Source organism: Pygocentrus nattereri, chromosome 13, assembly GCF_015220715.1.
Source record: "Pygocentrus nattereri isolate fPygNat1 chromosome 13, fPygNat1.pri, whole genome shotgun sequence".
NCBI classification, from domain to species: domain Eukaryota; kingdom Metazoa; phylum Chordata; class Actinopteri; order Characiformes; family Serrasalmidae; genus Pygocentrus; species Pygocentrus nattereri.
In genome coordinates, this window is record NC_051223.1 from 14,620,794 (window position 1) to 14,635,717 (window position 14,924).

The 14,924-nt window shown below is 38.6% G+C and overlaps 1 protein-coding gene across 1 annotated transcript in view; it reads right to left on the minus strand.

Moving 5' to 3' along the window:
- fam20cb (FAM20C golgi associated secretory pathway kinase b) overlaps positions 1-14,924 on the minus strand; it is a 53,427-nt gene that overhangs the window by 9,116 nt on the left and 29,387 nt on the right. The window contains exon 4 of the mRNA XM_017705542.2: positions 4,921-5,013. Within this exon, the coding sequence (XP_017561031.1) occupies positions 4,921-5,013 (93 nt within the window). The remainder of the gene's footprint in view (positions 1-4,920; positions 5,014-14,924) is intronic.

Consider the following 14,924-nt stretch of genomic DNA (forward strand, 5'->3'; position numbering starts at 1 on the left):
TGATACTACCAGTAGAGGGTGCTCTAAGCATGTTGAATCTCCTCTGTACCTGGCCTATGAAAAAGTCAGGCCTGTTGAGGGAACAAGCCGATGGAGATGTTGAAACCTTGTTAACAAAATAAAGAAAATGCCTCCTCACCAGAAAAAAATAGGCCTATGATGGAATGCTTTGTGTGCTTTCAATTTTTATTCAGCTTAGGGAGCCAGTTAAAAATATGGGTTTTACGGGTTTAAGTCAAACTTGAAACTTAGCCCCCAATACTGAATTCAAAACAGGATCAATTTAAATGAGAGGGACAATTATTGCAATTGTAATGGTGCATACTGTGATTGCAAATTATTTTGCAATATATTACAAACAATTGGTGAACCATTGTTGTGACATGGTTAAAGACAGGCCTGAATTATGTTGAACAACATGCCATATTTATTGGATGCACAAGTGCATGTACTGCATTTGTTACGTATTGCAAGCCTTTGGCGATATCTTTATAGCAAAAGCCAATATTGCAACAATGATTAACAAATGATATATTGAGCAGCACTAGCTACACCATTCCAGTATTTTTTGCCTGGATTTTTTTTTTTCTTTGCAAATCTCTCTGAGCTTCTAGGCCTGTCTGGGGAATGCCTCCAGTCATTCGTGTTGTAATAGGCATTCATCGTGCGTGCTCTGTGCTCATTTTATGCATGCGTTGGCCCTCCTTTGCAAGCGTTCTGCTGACAGTGCGACTTTAAAAATTCATCTTGGAAAACACCTAATGGACTGGGCCTAAGGGATGAAAGCCCTTGAAGCTACTAATTGCTCAGTCATATTGACATAGGAGACGGAAGGAGGAAATTGTTCTCTACTCTCTGACTATGCAACACAGTGGAAAATTTAAGAGAATCTGACAGTTTCCTCCTTTAAAACTCCATTCTGGATTGTTCTCTCATCTGCTGCCCTTTCCACCAGCCAAGGCCACGTTACAGTGAGCGTTCCCCACTGTCTAAAATCAGATAATTAATGATATGTTGCTGGAGGCAGTGACTGCAGGCTGGTGTGGAGCGTGAGCGATGCTCAGCCATGCTGCTTTCACCCTTGCACCAAAATGAAAACCAGCACTTTTGGCTAACCCAGACAAACTTATATTTAGAAGGCAGGCGGCTTTTTCATGCTGTTGGTTTCCTCTCTCTTCCCACACACACATGCCTGTGTGCACAGAGTGGATTCTGCTGAGGGCCAGATGTGTGCATGGAGCATAGGCAGGTTGGGCAGGGCTCAGCCGGGCCTGTCAGTGATTACTTTGCACAACAGCAGTACAGTCACAATGAGCTCAAATCTACATAGAAGCAGTCCTGGATTTAAAGTGAGAGTTTGGCGAGAAATTAAATTTATAATTTATTCCCCTCATCCCCTCACAGTTAATCAACCAAGACCTGTTTTATCTTCATCAATGGATTTTAAGTTTGCTTTGAAGTTTGCCTGCACAGACATTATTCAGATTTCAGGATGGCTGCTACTATCGTTTTTAGCTGCATTTCACCAGTTTTATAGTCATACAGTGCCCAAAACCACATAAGCAAGTATACAGAACTGTGCAGATGTCAGAGACAGTCCTTCCCTTTATTCATTTCAGTTAAAATTACCATAAAAAGTAGGAAGCATATATATATATATATATATATATATATATATATATATACAACAATTAGACACAAGCCTCCAACACTAAGTATAATATAAAGTTTATCAATATTTAATTGGTCTGCTCTTTACCTTTACGCATGCTATTGCCAATTTAACTCTTAAAACCAATGAGTTAGCTGTGTCTATTCTCAAAGGACTCACTGACATTGTTGCTATTCAGAAAGACACTAACATTCACACAAGAAACCCCAAACACACCATGCATGTAAAATGGATAATAAAGATATTTCTTAGGAGATTAGATGTAAGTGAACAGTAGAGAAAAGTGTTTATGGTAAGGAAAATAAGTGAAAAAAACAGGGGTTTTTATTACTACTCATCAAAAAATTATTAAAAGATACAGAGAAAAAGGAACTCCGATCAACCAACCTGGTTGATCTGTGAAAATCCTTCTCTGATGAACCAGTTCAGCCTCTCAATGACTTGACAATAACAGATAACAGAGGAGTGAGTTAAGTGAGTGATAGCAATGGGCGTCGGCATTAATTTAGAGTGAAACGCCATTCCCTCTGTGAATCAGGTGATTTATTAGCATTATACTCGGCTTCAGTCAACTTACTCTTTCAGACACAGTCTTACAGTTAAACATAGAATCTTCAAACTCTCAAAAACCTAGATCACATACACACTCAGATGTGAACTTAAGCTCAGAATGCACATTAAAAAACTCTTAATGTGCTCTTCTGCAAACAAATCCTAGCCATATAGACCCAAGTCCACAAATAACACAATATGGACAAATCGCTACTATTACAATTACATTGCTTGATATTGTGACTGTGATACACCTAGCAATATACTGAAATTGAACTGGTGTATCAGTAATGTGACATATTTAAAGGCTGGCCTGTATTATTTAGAGGAAAATTATAGGGAAGCGCCGGTATGGGAATTGTGGACTGACACTGATATCTTTATATATATTTTTATGTACATACTTTATCTACTGATGCCAATAGCTGACCGTTCATAAAATGCAGAGTGGGATGTAGATGTAACACTTATTTACAAATTACAGATGCAGATGTTTCAGCGTCCTTCTACTGTTCCCGAATACAATAAATACATTACCAAATGTCAGTTTAAAACACTGGTCAAATCTAAACACCTGAGATACTGCTGTTTGTCTTAATCATGTATCTGCCAGTACTAATATAATTCCAATATCATTGTACATTCCTTCAAAATGAACTTATTTTCACTTTTGTAGAATTAAGACTGTTTACATGCCATACATGAAAAACACTGAAAATGTGAAATATTCAGAAGTTATTTTCCACATTACAACTATGTACACAGATGCAGCGCGATTTATTTTGGGATTCTGTTGTGTTGTTTCTGCTATAAAAGAAACTAATGAACTGGCAGAATGTCTTTAAGCCACAAAGAGATAATTTGCTTCTCACAAAAAAGGGCCGCTGAGCAGGCTGCTTGACATTTTGGAAAAGCAAAAGGAGCACAGAGAGTTTACCTGCTTCATCCAGGAGCTGGAACTTTATTAGCCCTTATTAGCTTGGATGGCCATTAGGGGTGAGGGGGTAAAATAGATCCTTAGATGCAGTGCGATGCAGATGTAGATGATTTTGAATCAATTCACAAATATCAAAAATCTATTTTCTAAATTTTCATTTATAAAGTAATGTTGACGGAATGTAAAAGGCGGAACTTGGAAGTGTAGAAGTGCAAATTTTCGAATTTTCCCGTTCCACCTTAAATTCTGCCTGAGGTGCCAGAATGTACATGCGGCAGCATTTAAGGTTGAACAGGAAAATTTGACTGACTTCAGCTTCACAACTTTTTAGTGTTTGACAGTCTCTCGTTGCAGATTTAACGTACCAGGAAACCAACTGTGGTGCTTATAGATGTGAATGTCCATTTATCTGCAAATGTTCGTCTTAAATCTCTCTCTTTGCCTTTTCGTTAGCTACTAGCTAGCTAGGTGAGAGTGCCTGCATTGCTATGTTCACTGCAGTCTGTACGCCAGGGGAAAAGGGACCTGGATAAGAGCCATACTATATGCAAGTCACCCTAAACTATTTTGTAAACGACAAAAATGAGAAACCAAATTACATGTTCCCACCATTTTCCATCCGGTTGTACTTGCTGCCAAGCGGAGGACCATTGAGATAGCAATGTCAAAGTTAGAAGTGAACTACAAACTCTATTGCAACTTTTATTGATAAGGATATGTGTCCATTCTCAGTCTTTGAGAACGTGCGTTATGCTGCACACAGATACAGCATCCCGTCTCGCAGATATGTCACTGACACAGTAATCCCCACTCTCTACATCAAGGCCAAAACCGAAGTTATAAAATCACTAAAGAAAACGGGTAGGAGGGTAAACGTGCCGAGTGGACACCCATTGCCACAGGATCTTAAGTCAACAGTGCATTTTATCACAGATAGGCATCTCATGTGCTCCAAACAAGAGCAGTGAATGAGAGCCTTCCAGTTCACTTGCCACATCACATCCATTTGTTTCATTAATAAAAGATATTGGAAATAAATTCATTAGGGATCATTACAGATACTTTGCTTTATAAGTACCAAGTCTTCACACGGTGAGAAAAAAGAAATCCTGTGTAGAAAAAAAGACGCATCAAGATGCACTGACAATCGTTTTATAATCGCATCGAGGCCTTCTGAATCATAATCGAATCGAATGGTGAGGTGCCTAGACATAATCACCCCTGATGGCCATAACCTAGTGTGAGCTGCCTTTGGAAGTACAGCACCATGCATGATGCAGCAGACACACTTTTAGGTTCTAGTTCTAGGTTTAAAGTTCTAGGTCCTGGGACACAGCTGATTGGTCATCTTGATTGTTGCCACGCCAATCACAGTTCCACCAATGAGAAAGTTCACAAAATTGAGAATGAAAAAAAAAAGTCACTTTCTTTGTCTGCTGATGTGTCAAATATAATCAGTTGAGTTTGTGTTTGAATTAATTCACTAACATCCAAATAAATCACATGAATATGAAGCCAATGCACTAAATATATAGTTATGAGAGTGAGAAACTCTCATAAAGTATGGAATCACAGACAGGCATCAGAGCTTTAGGGGTTTACAAAAAATATATACTGTGCTGCTCTAAGAAACATACAACCATATATATATATATATATATATATATATATATATATATATATATATATATATATATATATACAGAGTTTGATTCATCCCAGTGATTGGAATTTATGGCAGCAAGTGAGAGGCATTTACCTGTCAAGATGATAGGCAGCAATCTCTGCATTGTGCCGCTCGAAATCGGAGAAGTAGAAGAAGTCTGGAGGCGTCTCTTGCTCCCTTGTCTGCCTGCAAGTCAAAGGTTAATCTGCTGTTAGTCCCATTCATCAACGAATGCCCCACCACAAACACCAGTGCTTGCAAAATCAACTTACCCTTCCCCACTAAGAGCATCTATTGAGGACTATAAGAAAATTTTGGCATGCCTCTAACATCTACCTACTTCTGGGGCCATAAGATCCTCCCTGTAATGTCACTTATGATAGATCATAAGATCATAGATGAGCGGCTTCTTTAAAAGTATAACATAGGAGAGGAAAAATCTGGTGAGTAAACTCAAAAATCTAAATTGTTATGGTGAAATCTTATTATTTGAGATAATAAGAAATGCATGACATTGTACATGTTGGACAGTAGAAGACATATTGTACAACCAAACTGACAAAACAAACGTCACTGGAGGTGTAAGAGCCAGTGATCACTAGTGTGAAATATGTCATAGTAATTGTCTTGTATGGCCTGAGAAACTATTTTTACCCCACATCATGATTTTGTAAGTTTCTGCTGAGATGTTTCCGGTAGAGCGCATTTCAGACCTACTTGAGATTTCTCTCTCACTGGACAGTGGCGTCCAAAGGTCAGCACAGCGAGAGAGCTCAGCCTTCGCTTACTGAACTTGGCACTCACTCCTCCCAAGGTTCATGTAAACTCCCCTGCAGAGAGGCCTGCTGTGTCTCAAATCGAGTACTTCCATTGTGCACTAGCCACTGTAAGTGCAACTGGGAAATGCAACATGCCGTAGTTTACTGTTAACAGGGTTGCACCGACATGGAATTTCTGAGCAGATAATGATCACAGATATTTTTGCTTTTTTAGGATTTTGAAGCAAATTCACAATATAATTCATATGAAATACAGTTAGCATTACACAGATTAAAACTGTAATGATGGATCATTAATTTTACATAGGACAGCTAGCCTAAATCAGACATGAGAATTATTGTAAACATTTAGTTATTTCGCAGACATATATCCAGAGGTACAATGTAGCTCTAGAAGCCTTGCCCAAGAACTCTTGTTGATAAAGCAGTAGCTTTTCTGGATGTACGAGGAATCAAATCTCCAGTCTGCAGAGTGTGGGGATTGGAGTTATCCATTATATTCCATTTCAGTAAGTTTGAGAACGGGGATGAGAATATGTGCATTAGTCCATGTAATGGGCAATAATGGGGCAGAATATTACTGGCTGTAATTCCAATATTAGATTATTAGAAAATGGTAATTAAATGTTCCCCTTTCACTGCTAAATAATATATAATCTGTCATGATCATTAACTTTTTGCTGACTATTGCCATATCAATAATCACGATTAATGATTGTTCTTTGTATGCAACTATGAAAGAACAAGCCTAAGGTAGATATATGAACTAATTAGCTTCTCACAATCATTTGTGGTCAAGCAAACTACATTTGCTCTTGAGAGTCTTGACACACAAGCAAAACACTTATTCTGCCAGCATAAATGCTAAAATATTAGACTTAGCTACACAGCTAACAAATAACCAAACATGACTCACACTGCCCTGTAAACATGTTAGAGCACTATGTCAGAAATGTGTATCAATAAATGCCTTTACTGTTTTCTTTTATTTAAGTTTATTTGAATCAACTGACATTGTGCTTGTTGTAACATAATTGTCAGATATACTCATCTTAAATAGATATAGTCACCTTAAATAATCGCAATCATCTAAAATATCTGCGATCAGCTCAAATAACTGTGATTAGGTGATAATGTAATAACTATGACCGGCCTATCTGTGTTCAGTGGAGGCTATTCATGTGTGATTGAATGACACGATTTCAATTTATTTTCAATTTATTTTCATTTAGTGCAAAGTAATCTTTAATTTGATGATACACTATACAGCAAAGTTCATCATGTATAGTCTCAAAATATAATGCCTGAATTGACACACAGGGAAAGGTACATGTCTTCATGTTGGCTGTGTGTGTAACAAGTTTGTGTATAACCATGATTAGGTATAAGGAGCTCTGCAGTGGAAACATTCAGATTTTGGCAAAGCCAAGCATTCAGCTCCATCCTTAGCTGGCTGTGATTCTTCCAGACGCAGCTGTGAGACTGACATATGCACCGATCATTAAATAAGCCAGCGTGGATCTTCCAGCCAGAGGCTCCAGCTCCACATTCCTCCTTTGCTCCTCTATGCTTAAGCTGATGTTTTTTTTTCTTATGAACCTTAGGCTTATTATTCAGTTATTAGATTTTTTTCTGTCACTACTATGACTTATTTGGTAGCTACTACAAAACTAACATTGTAAGTAATGTAGCTGCGAAACCAAAACAAATCTCTGGTCTCTTAAGATTTTAAAGCTATCTTACCTGACATTTTGCCAATTCTACATTTAGAATCTTTGTATTTGTCCCTTTTAGCTCATTAAAATCTGCTCACAGAGCAGATGGAACATAATACACATCCATTAAAATATGTGAGGTGGAGCTCGAGCTTGCTGTGTGCTACTATGCTTTCTATCACTATTTAAAAGAAGTAAGACGCTACCTTTTCTATATTTGCTTGTGATAAAAACAAAGTAAAGATACACAAATTTTCAGCTTTGTTAGTTCACATTCTTTATCAAAATAATGTGACAACAACATTGGGAAATTACGATATTAAAGGGGAAGAGTAGATCAAAAGGCAGAAATAGATGATTTTTGATTCTTGTCTTTCCATTACTTGGTTAAATGATTAAAGATGTGGTAAAAAGGTATTTTAAGCAGGCATCCACCAGTGCCAATATAATATTGACATCACATCTCAAATTTCAAACAGTCCGTCATGAAGGCAGTTGACATCTGCCCTCAGTGAAATTATTTTGTATCAAATACAAGCAGCATTACGAAGAGCCAGCTGAACTGGATCTACATAAAGCTCTGCCTCTGCTCTCTGGATCATTAGCAAGCCTGCACTGTGCTTTTAGAAGATTCGAATAAGCTTATTTCCAAAGTCACACATCAGATCCACAATACAAATGGCCCTAACAGGGAGTCTCTAGCAGTGCTGTGAGGAGGAGCTAGAGGTGCAAAGCTTGAAAGGCCAGTCCTGTTTTGCTGTTGCGTTCCCTCTGCACACACATGCTTGTTAAGCAGGAGCTGGAGGATCTCATTTATTCCAATAAAAACTCTGAAAGAGCTAAGGCAAACAACACTCCACTGCACAGCTGGACCATCAAACAGCAACAAACCAAAACAGATACTACAGACTGTCACACATCAGAATCATCCCTGTCAAACAAATTCAGCACTACTCACCACTGTTTACACTACAGGCTCACCAAAGACCTGTGAAACAAGAATATCTCCCTGGGAAAACTCCAGAAAGATCAAATGCTTTGTGTGCGTGTGTCTTCAAACAGGAGAGACTAAGATGCACAGTTAAACAGAGAAAGAGCGCGAGTCAGAAATAGTGAGCGAGTGTGTGAGCTAGAGCGAGAGGGAGGTAGAAAAAAGAGAAAGAAAGAGAATAGGTGGGGAGTGAGCAAGAGGGACAGAAAAGAGAGTGAAAGATGGAGAGAGGACAGAGACAGATGGTGAAAAAAGTGAGTGGGAAAGAGTATGAAAGAAAAGAAAAACAAGATAAGACAGATGAACAGTGAGCAAAAAACAGGGAAAATCAGTGATGGGGTCAGAGAGAGTGACAGACAGAGAGGGAGACAAGACAGAGAGAGGGCAAAAATGAGAAAGAGAGAGAGAGGGTGAGTGAGACAGAAAGAAAAAAAAAACAGGTAGAGTGAGGGAGTGCAAGAAAGAGAGAATGTGAGTGAGTAAGAGAGAACTATAAACAGAGAGATAAATAAAGACAGACAGAGAGTGTGTGTGTGTGTGAGAGAGAGGGTTAGTGAAAGAGAAATGGGGGGATGGGGTTTGGGGGGGGTAGGATCCAGGTGTTCTTTTGTCCCCTAATTCCAGTAAGCATACAGCAGTGTAGTGAGGGGCAGCTCAGCACACTGTGCCTCACTGAAAAGGAGCTATCTTTGCTGTCACCCCACTTGACATGCACTTCAGAGAAGCTAGAGATGGGCCTTTGGGAAGTGGCTTTACAGTGCTGGTGTTTTAAACTAACTCTGCTGAGACATGGATCCAGTGATCAAATTACGCTGAGCTAGCACTTCACATGACCCTGCACTTGAGTGTAAACACACTGTATACTCTTGCCTGGCAGCAGAGTTACTGGCACAAACACACACACACTCACAAAGACTTTGAGTGCCATGGCAGCAACTAAAAAGGTAGCCTGCATGCTTTGCAAGCATTAAAAGAACAGCAGATGAGCAAAATGCTGAGGGCGAAAGCACAAAAGGTGTGTACAATACAGAAACTCATTCCACAAGAACAAAACTAATGAGGCAGGCAGTGCAAAAACGACTGCAACAGAACATACTGGCCAAATCCCACGCTGACTCTTTACTGGGTAAATAACATTAAACATGTGTCACTGATAATCGCTTGGAGAGCAGGAACAACACACAGGCGAGTGTGTACAAGCTTATTCTACCGTTCTGGTTTAAGAAATAGCTTGACCAAACAGGCTAATTTGGCTAATAATGGATTGAACTTGGTACGTACCAGTCACCATCTTTTCATGTGCATAATGCTCATTGGTCTATCCATGCTCTGCACACAGATACACTCTTTTGAAGCTACTGCTGCAGGAATGCTGAATAAATTCCTCCTTACATATTTAGGCTTTAGATATGTTTTGTTTAGACAGAGAGTGAGAGAAACAGTGTGAGAGAGACTAAGACAGAGAGAGGATGAACGAGGGATAAAGAGAGAGAAAGAAAAAGAAAGAGGGTATGTGAGAGAGTAAGAGAGCTTCTGGACTATGTGGCTGTAGTAAATGGAAACTAGTCAGATTGAAAATGATAACAAATCTGCCACCATATCAACATTAGCATGATTACATGGCCAAAAAACACAAACTCTATCCAATCCTAACAGCGTGAAAACAAATGTCGTTTTCTTCTTGACAAAAACTAATATTTTTTGTCATTATTTAAATTTGTATTATTTATTTATTATTATTTATTCAACATTTTTCAATAGGTCCAATGGGGATTTTTGCCAGTGAAAGTGAGTGTGAAGCTTTTTCAAATTCACATCCATTGCTACAGAAAAACACATTTTTGGACAGAGATCAGAGAGGTCAATTTGTCGCTACTTGATTTTCAGTAGTACCTGTTTCTAGTACTACTAACATTATTAACTAGTGTTGCACCAGTATGATATTGGCGCCAATGCTGACACTTAAAAATTTAGTATTGTGTACTGTTGCTTCAACTAAGCTGAAAGTCCCTGCTACTGACAGCATGAATGACTAACTACTGAACTCCAGCAATGACTGAGCATGAGTGAGCAAGATGCTTGTTTAAGAAACATGTTCACACCAACAATTACAATGGGGGGGAATATATATATATTTGCATTTATTTCTATGTGAATGTTATATCTTAAATATATAAATATAGTTAAAATTATCAAAGCTTTTAATTGCCCTACTTTAAATTACTATTAAACCTGTACTGGTTTGGGTGCACAGTTTGACTTTGCGCCACCTGACTTTTCAGACTGATTTCAAATTCAACAGGTATGTACTTACACACCTGTAGAAACCTTTGTCCTACAAATTCATACGTTTATTTTTTCATATAGATAGATATACTACTACTACTACTACTACTAATAAATGGTTTTCCTGAAACCATACCACCTGACATGATTAACTGAACCATTCTACCAATATGAATAAAAAATATTTTTTCCCCTTAAATTTGAGAAAGAGCTACTGACCTTGCCACAGCATGATTAAAGATACTTGGGGTCTTCCTTAGGATGCAACAGGCCCCTTTTGTAAAAAGCATGTCATAATGTTGTTTTTGGTTGTGCCACCTAACATCTAAGGAAGCAAGAACTTGCAGTAAATTTTTTTTCAGTGAGTTAAGTACTTTTAAAGTTGCCTTATTTTAGCAACATGGTTTTTATTTTAAAATTTTCAAACATAAAATTATGCCAGACTACTCTATTTAGAATTACTAAATTGTCTTTTTGGACTTTTGATTTGAGTTTACTTAATCAACATATATGGCTGGACAGTTACACCAGTTTTGGAGGCAAAAAGAAACTAAAATGAATTTTATATGGGTGCACTGAAAATGGTTTCACATGAAAGAGGTAGTGTTGAATACTTATATGGTATGACATGTAGCATACTAAACAAACCAGACAAGTAAGGAGACTGGTAGCAAGTATTTAGCTAAGGGAGCGTTAAAATGATAATACAATAAATAGAATAAGGAATAACAAATAATGAATAATAAAGTGCCATGGAAAACACTATGAGGGGCATTATAGCATTATGTTACAGAAGACTTATACTCAATATAATAAAGAGGTCCGATGGTTTAGTTTAAGGTTAAAGCGTGAGGTGTCCACTGTGGCTGTCCAACAACGGTCTACTTGGATGTAAAGAAGTTCTAGTAGAAATCTGAGGTTTTAACAGTAACCTGAAGACTAAGCACATTTCTGTGAATTACCTTGATTTAACTCATAAAGCAGGGCTGGAATAGAAACTAATTTCAGCCCTAGACTGTGTAGACCAGCCCTCTACAACCACAGTGACCCTAAATGACTAACTCACCCCTCTGGTTACTCGCTCAAAAATATCCAAACAAATTATGTACTTTCATTTCTTTGCGTCTTGTTTAAGCAACTTTCTGTATTTTATTATGCACCCCTGGAGAGATGGAGGTTTTTCTCCATCTCTCTAGCTAGCCTAGGTTTAACTTCCCCTGTTGTTATCATTATGCTTTGTTCTGGGGCTGTGGGATTGCCTGATAGCCACACACTGAGAATACAGTGGGTCATATAGGACGACATTAGAAACAACCATGTATTTCTCTCTTTCTCACTCTCTCAGCCCATTTGGAATTCTTCCTAAAGTGCCAGTGGCTCCCCTTGTGGACAATCTTGTTAAACAGTAAGTGAGCGAGTGAGTGAATGAGTGAGTAAATGAATTATAGACAAGGTGCATGAGATGCTTTTGCACCTAAAAAGTGTAATTTTATAAATACCAGGAATTAAACATTAATTAGGTCAGAGTTACTATTGGTATCGGCCAATACCTAAGCATCGGGTATAGGTATTAGAAGGGGAAAAGTGATGTCGGTCCATCTCTGTTTGTAACTTAACCATGAACTCTCTTTCCTCTTTGTGATGCTAACATGAACTTGGCACTGTTTGAGGAGATAGTCTGGTGAAACACAACTGTTTGGCCTTGTGTCTTTGAACCTTAAGCTAAACGTCACCACTTCACATGGCTCTTATACTCGGATTGCTCTGTGACTTTTTGACTTTTGCATGATTAGCAAATGAAGCATTGTTTGCACTCTGGTGGAGCATACAGAAATAACCTTTGGAGCTAATGTCATGGTGCTGGGAGAGACGCATCTGAATAGGAAGGGGCAAGAGGGGCACCTGTGGGAGAATAAAGCTGCTTTCAGTGACATGGTGGTGATAACAGGTAAAACGTAATCCCAGCCGCTAGTTCAGTTTACAAATCTCGGCTTCCACCCAGACTCAGTCAGCAGCACACGAGCAACGTGAAACAAAATGAGCTGAAGAACCCTTAACCCCCTAATCTGTAGTAATTAACCTTAAATTTATTCCTGAAATAATCATGTAAATCACTAAAACTAGTTATTAATAATTATTCAGTAACTTCTATAAACAGATGTCTGTTATAACAATACTCCTCAAAACTTCAACATGAATTGGCAGCTAATACAACTTTATGCCAAATGGTCACTCATATGTATACATATTCATGAATTTAAAACAAGCTATTATCATATATGTGTACTGTGTATGGACTGGGTAATGTGTGAATTGATTTAAGGCAAATTTTGTTTAGGTTTCCCATAGTGGGCCTTTCCCCATAATATAAGATTGAAAAAATCTTGCATATAGCAGGAGCCCAAAATGAAACATTTCTGCACGCAACTGCAGAAAGCATGAGAGCTACAGTGCCAAAACAACAAGAACGAGGTGTGGGGGGTTGTCTGAAAAGCTTGTCAGACAACAATGCTGCTATCATTTTTCTCACATTTAATGTTTAAGCTCTTAGCGCATTTTCACTTGCGAAGGGCGTTTCGCTCCGAGCAAGAATCGAGGCCATTCCCCTCTTACACACACACACACACACACACACACACACACACACACACACACACACACACACACACACACGTGCACAGCTACGGCTCTGTGCTCAGCTCAGCCAGGGCGGCAGCTATTTAGTGCCGTGTCTGACAGGCCTGGCAGAGCTGTTTATTGGTGGAGAGTAGGAGAGAGAAGATGCTGGCAGTGGCCTTCAGTCTGCTTTATGGAAGGCAGGATGAACATTTGGCCAGGCTGTAAAAATTCCAACTTGCATGTTTTTCTCTTGCTTCTTTCTGTCTCTGGATAGTCACAACATTTTGGAGATTTTTTACAGCTGGTTGTTTGTGTATGTCTGGGACTGCTGTATATTTTAACCTGTGAATGAATGTGTTTGTGTGACTGTATGTCTCTCTGTGTTGGCGTGTTAAAAAGTTAGCATTAATGTTTGTGTAGTAGTGCTGTAATATGGAATGCTACATCACTCCCACTCGCTGTCAGCACGTCTTGGCCAGCTGTTACCCTTAAATCCAGCACATGTGTGAGAAACAGGCTGGTTTGGAGAAGGAGTGCATTCGAAGTTTCCCTCTGAAATATGTTGTTTCTCCTACACTCTACTACACATTAAAAAGTGTGCTTAAAAATAGTGTGCTATTTTTTGGGCGTCCACTTATGGACAACATTTTGTGTTGATTCTGACACAACCAATGTGTTTTTATAACATCAATATGTTCAGATTTTTAACACATAGATGTGTTCTAATTACACAGTCTGTGTTAGAAATAGGCTGTGCTCTTGTGGCCTGACATAAATTGTGTTAAAATAGTAAAAATGCAAAATGTGTGTCAAACAAGTTCCCTTAACTGTAAGATCCCTGTAATACACGGCTCAGCCAATCAGATTTTAGAATATAAAATTTCCATTTTAGATTATTTATAATAAGTCTTACTTTTCTATTATTTAATGCTGTAATTTGTAAGACTTTTAGTTTCAGTTTAGCGATATCTACTGAGGTTAGCATGTTAACCAGCCAGCCTTGGCCTGTCCTGTCTCATAATACCACTTTGCCCCTTAAGAAGTAATAGTATGCCACTGTATTGTTGAGTCTGCCATCAGTCCAGCATGAGAGGATAAAGAAGTAGCACTCCCCCAAGGGTGTATTCTAACCTCTCGTCTATCATTTTGAAGCTACCGTCCCCAGTTAGATCATTTAAGGACAGGTAGCCAATGAAAGGAACAGCAAAAGCAACGATGGCTGAAGCTCTTGGCAAGTGACCACTATCATCACCACTGCCAGATTCTGACAAGAAAATGTTCAGCAGTGATGAATCCAAACTCTAACTTAACCAGAGGACCAGCCTTATGTCTGGAGAAGTGAAGTTCATTTGTTCGCATGCAGGTACCAGACACCTAGCCAGCCCATAAGACAGTTTTACAGCTGGACTGATGCCAAGATTAGGCTCAGCCTATACATGACAAGTGACAGATGAGAAAGATAGGGATAAACAAGAACAGACAGAAGAATGTTCTAAATACAGTCACAGTACAGACACACATAATACAGAATATAATGACATATAACGCAACACTAAACACATTACAGAGCAGTACATTTCTACAGCGGCAAAGAAAAAAAAGTAACATCAATAGAAGCAAAACTGGAGTTGTTTTCCACTCCTGGAGACAGCTCTTGGTGAGTAAAGAGATGAAGGTTTGCAAAGTTTCTTGTAGACTGATAAGTAG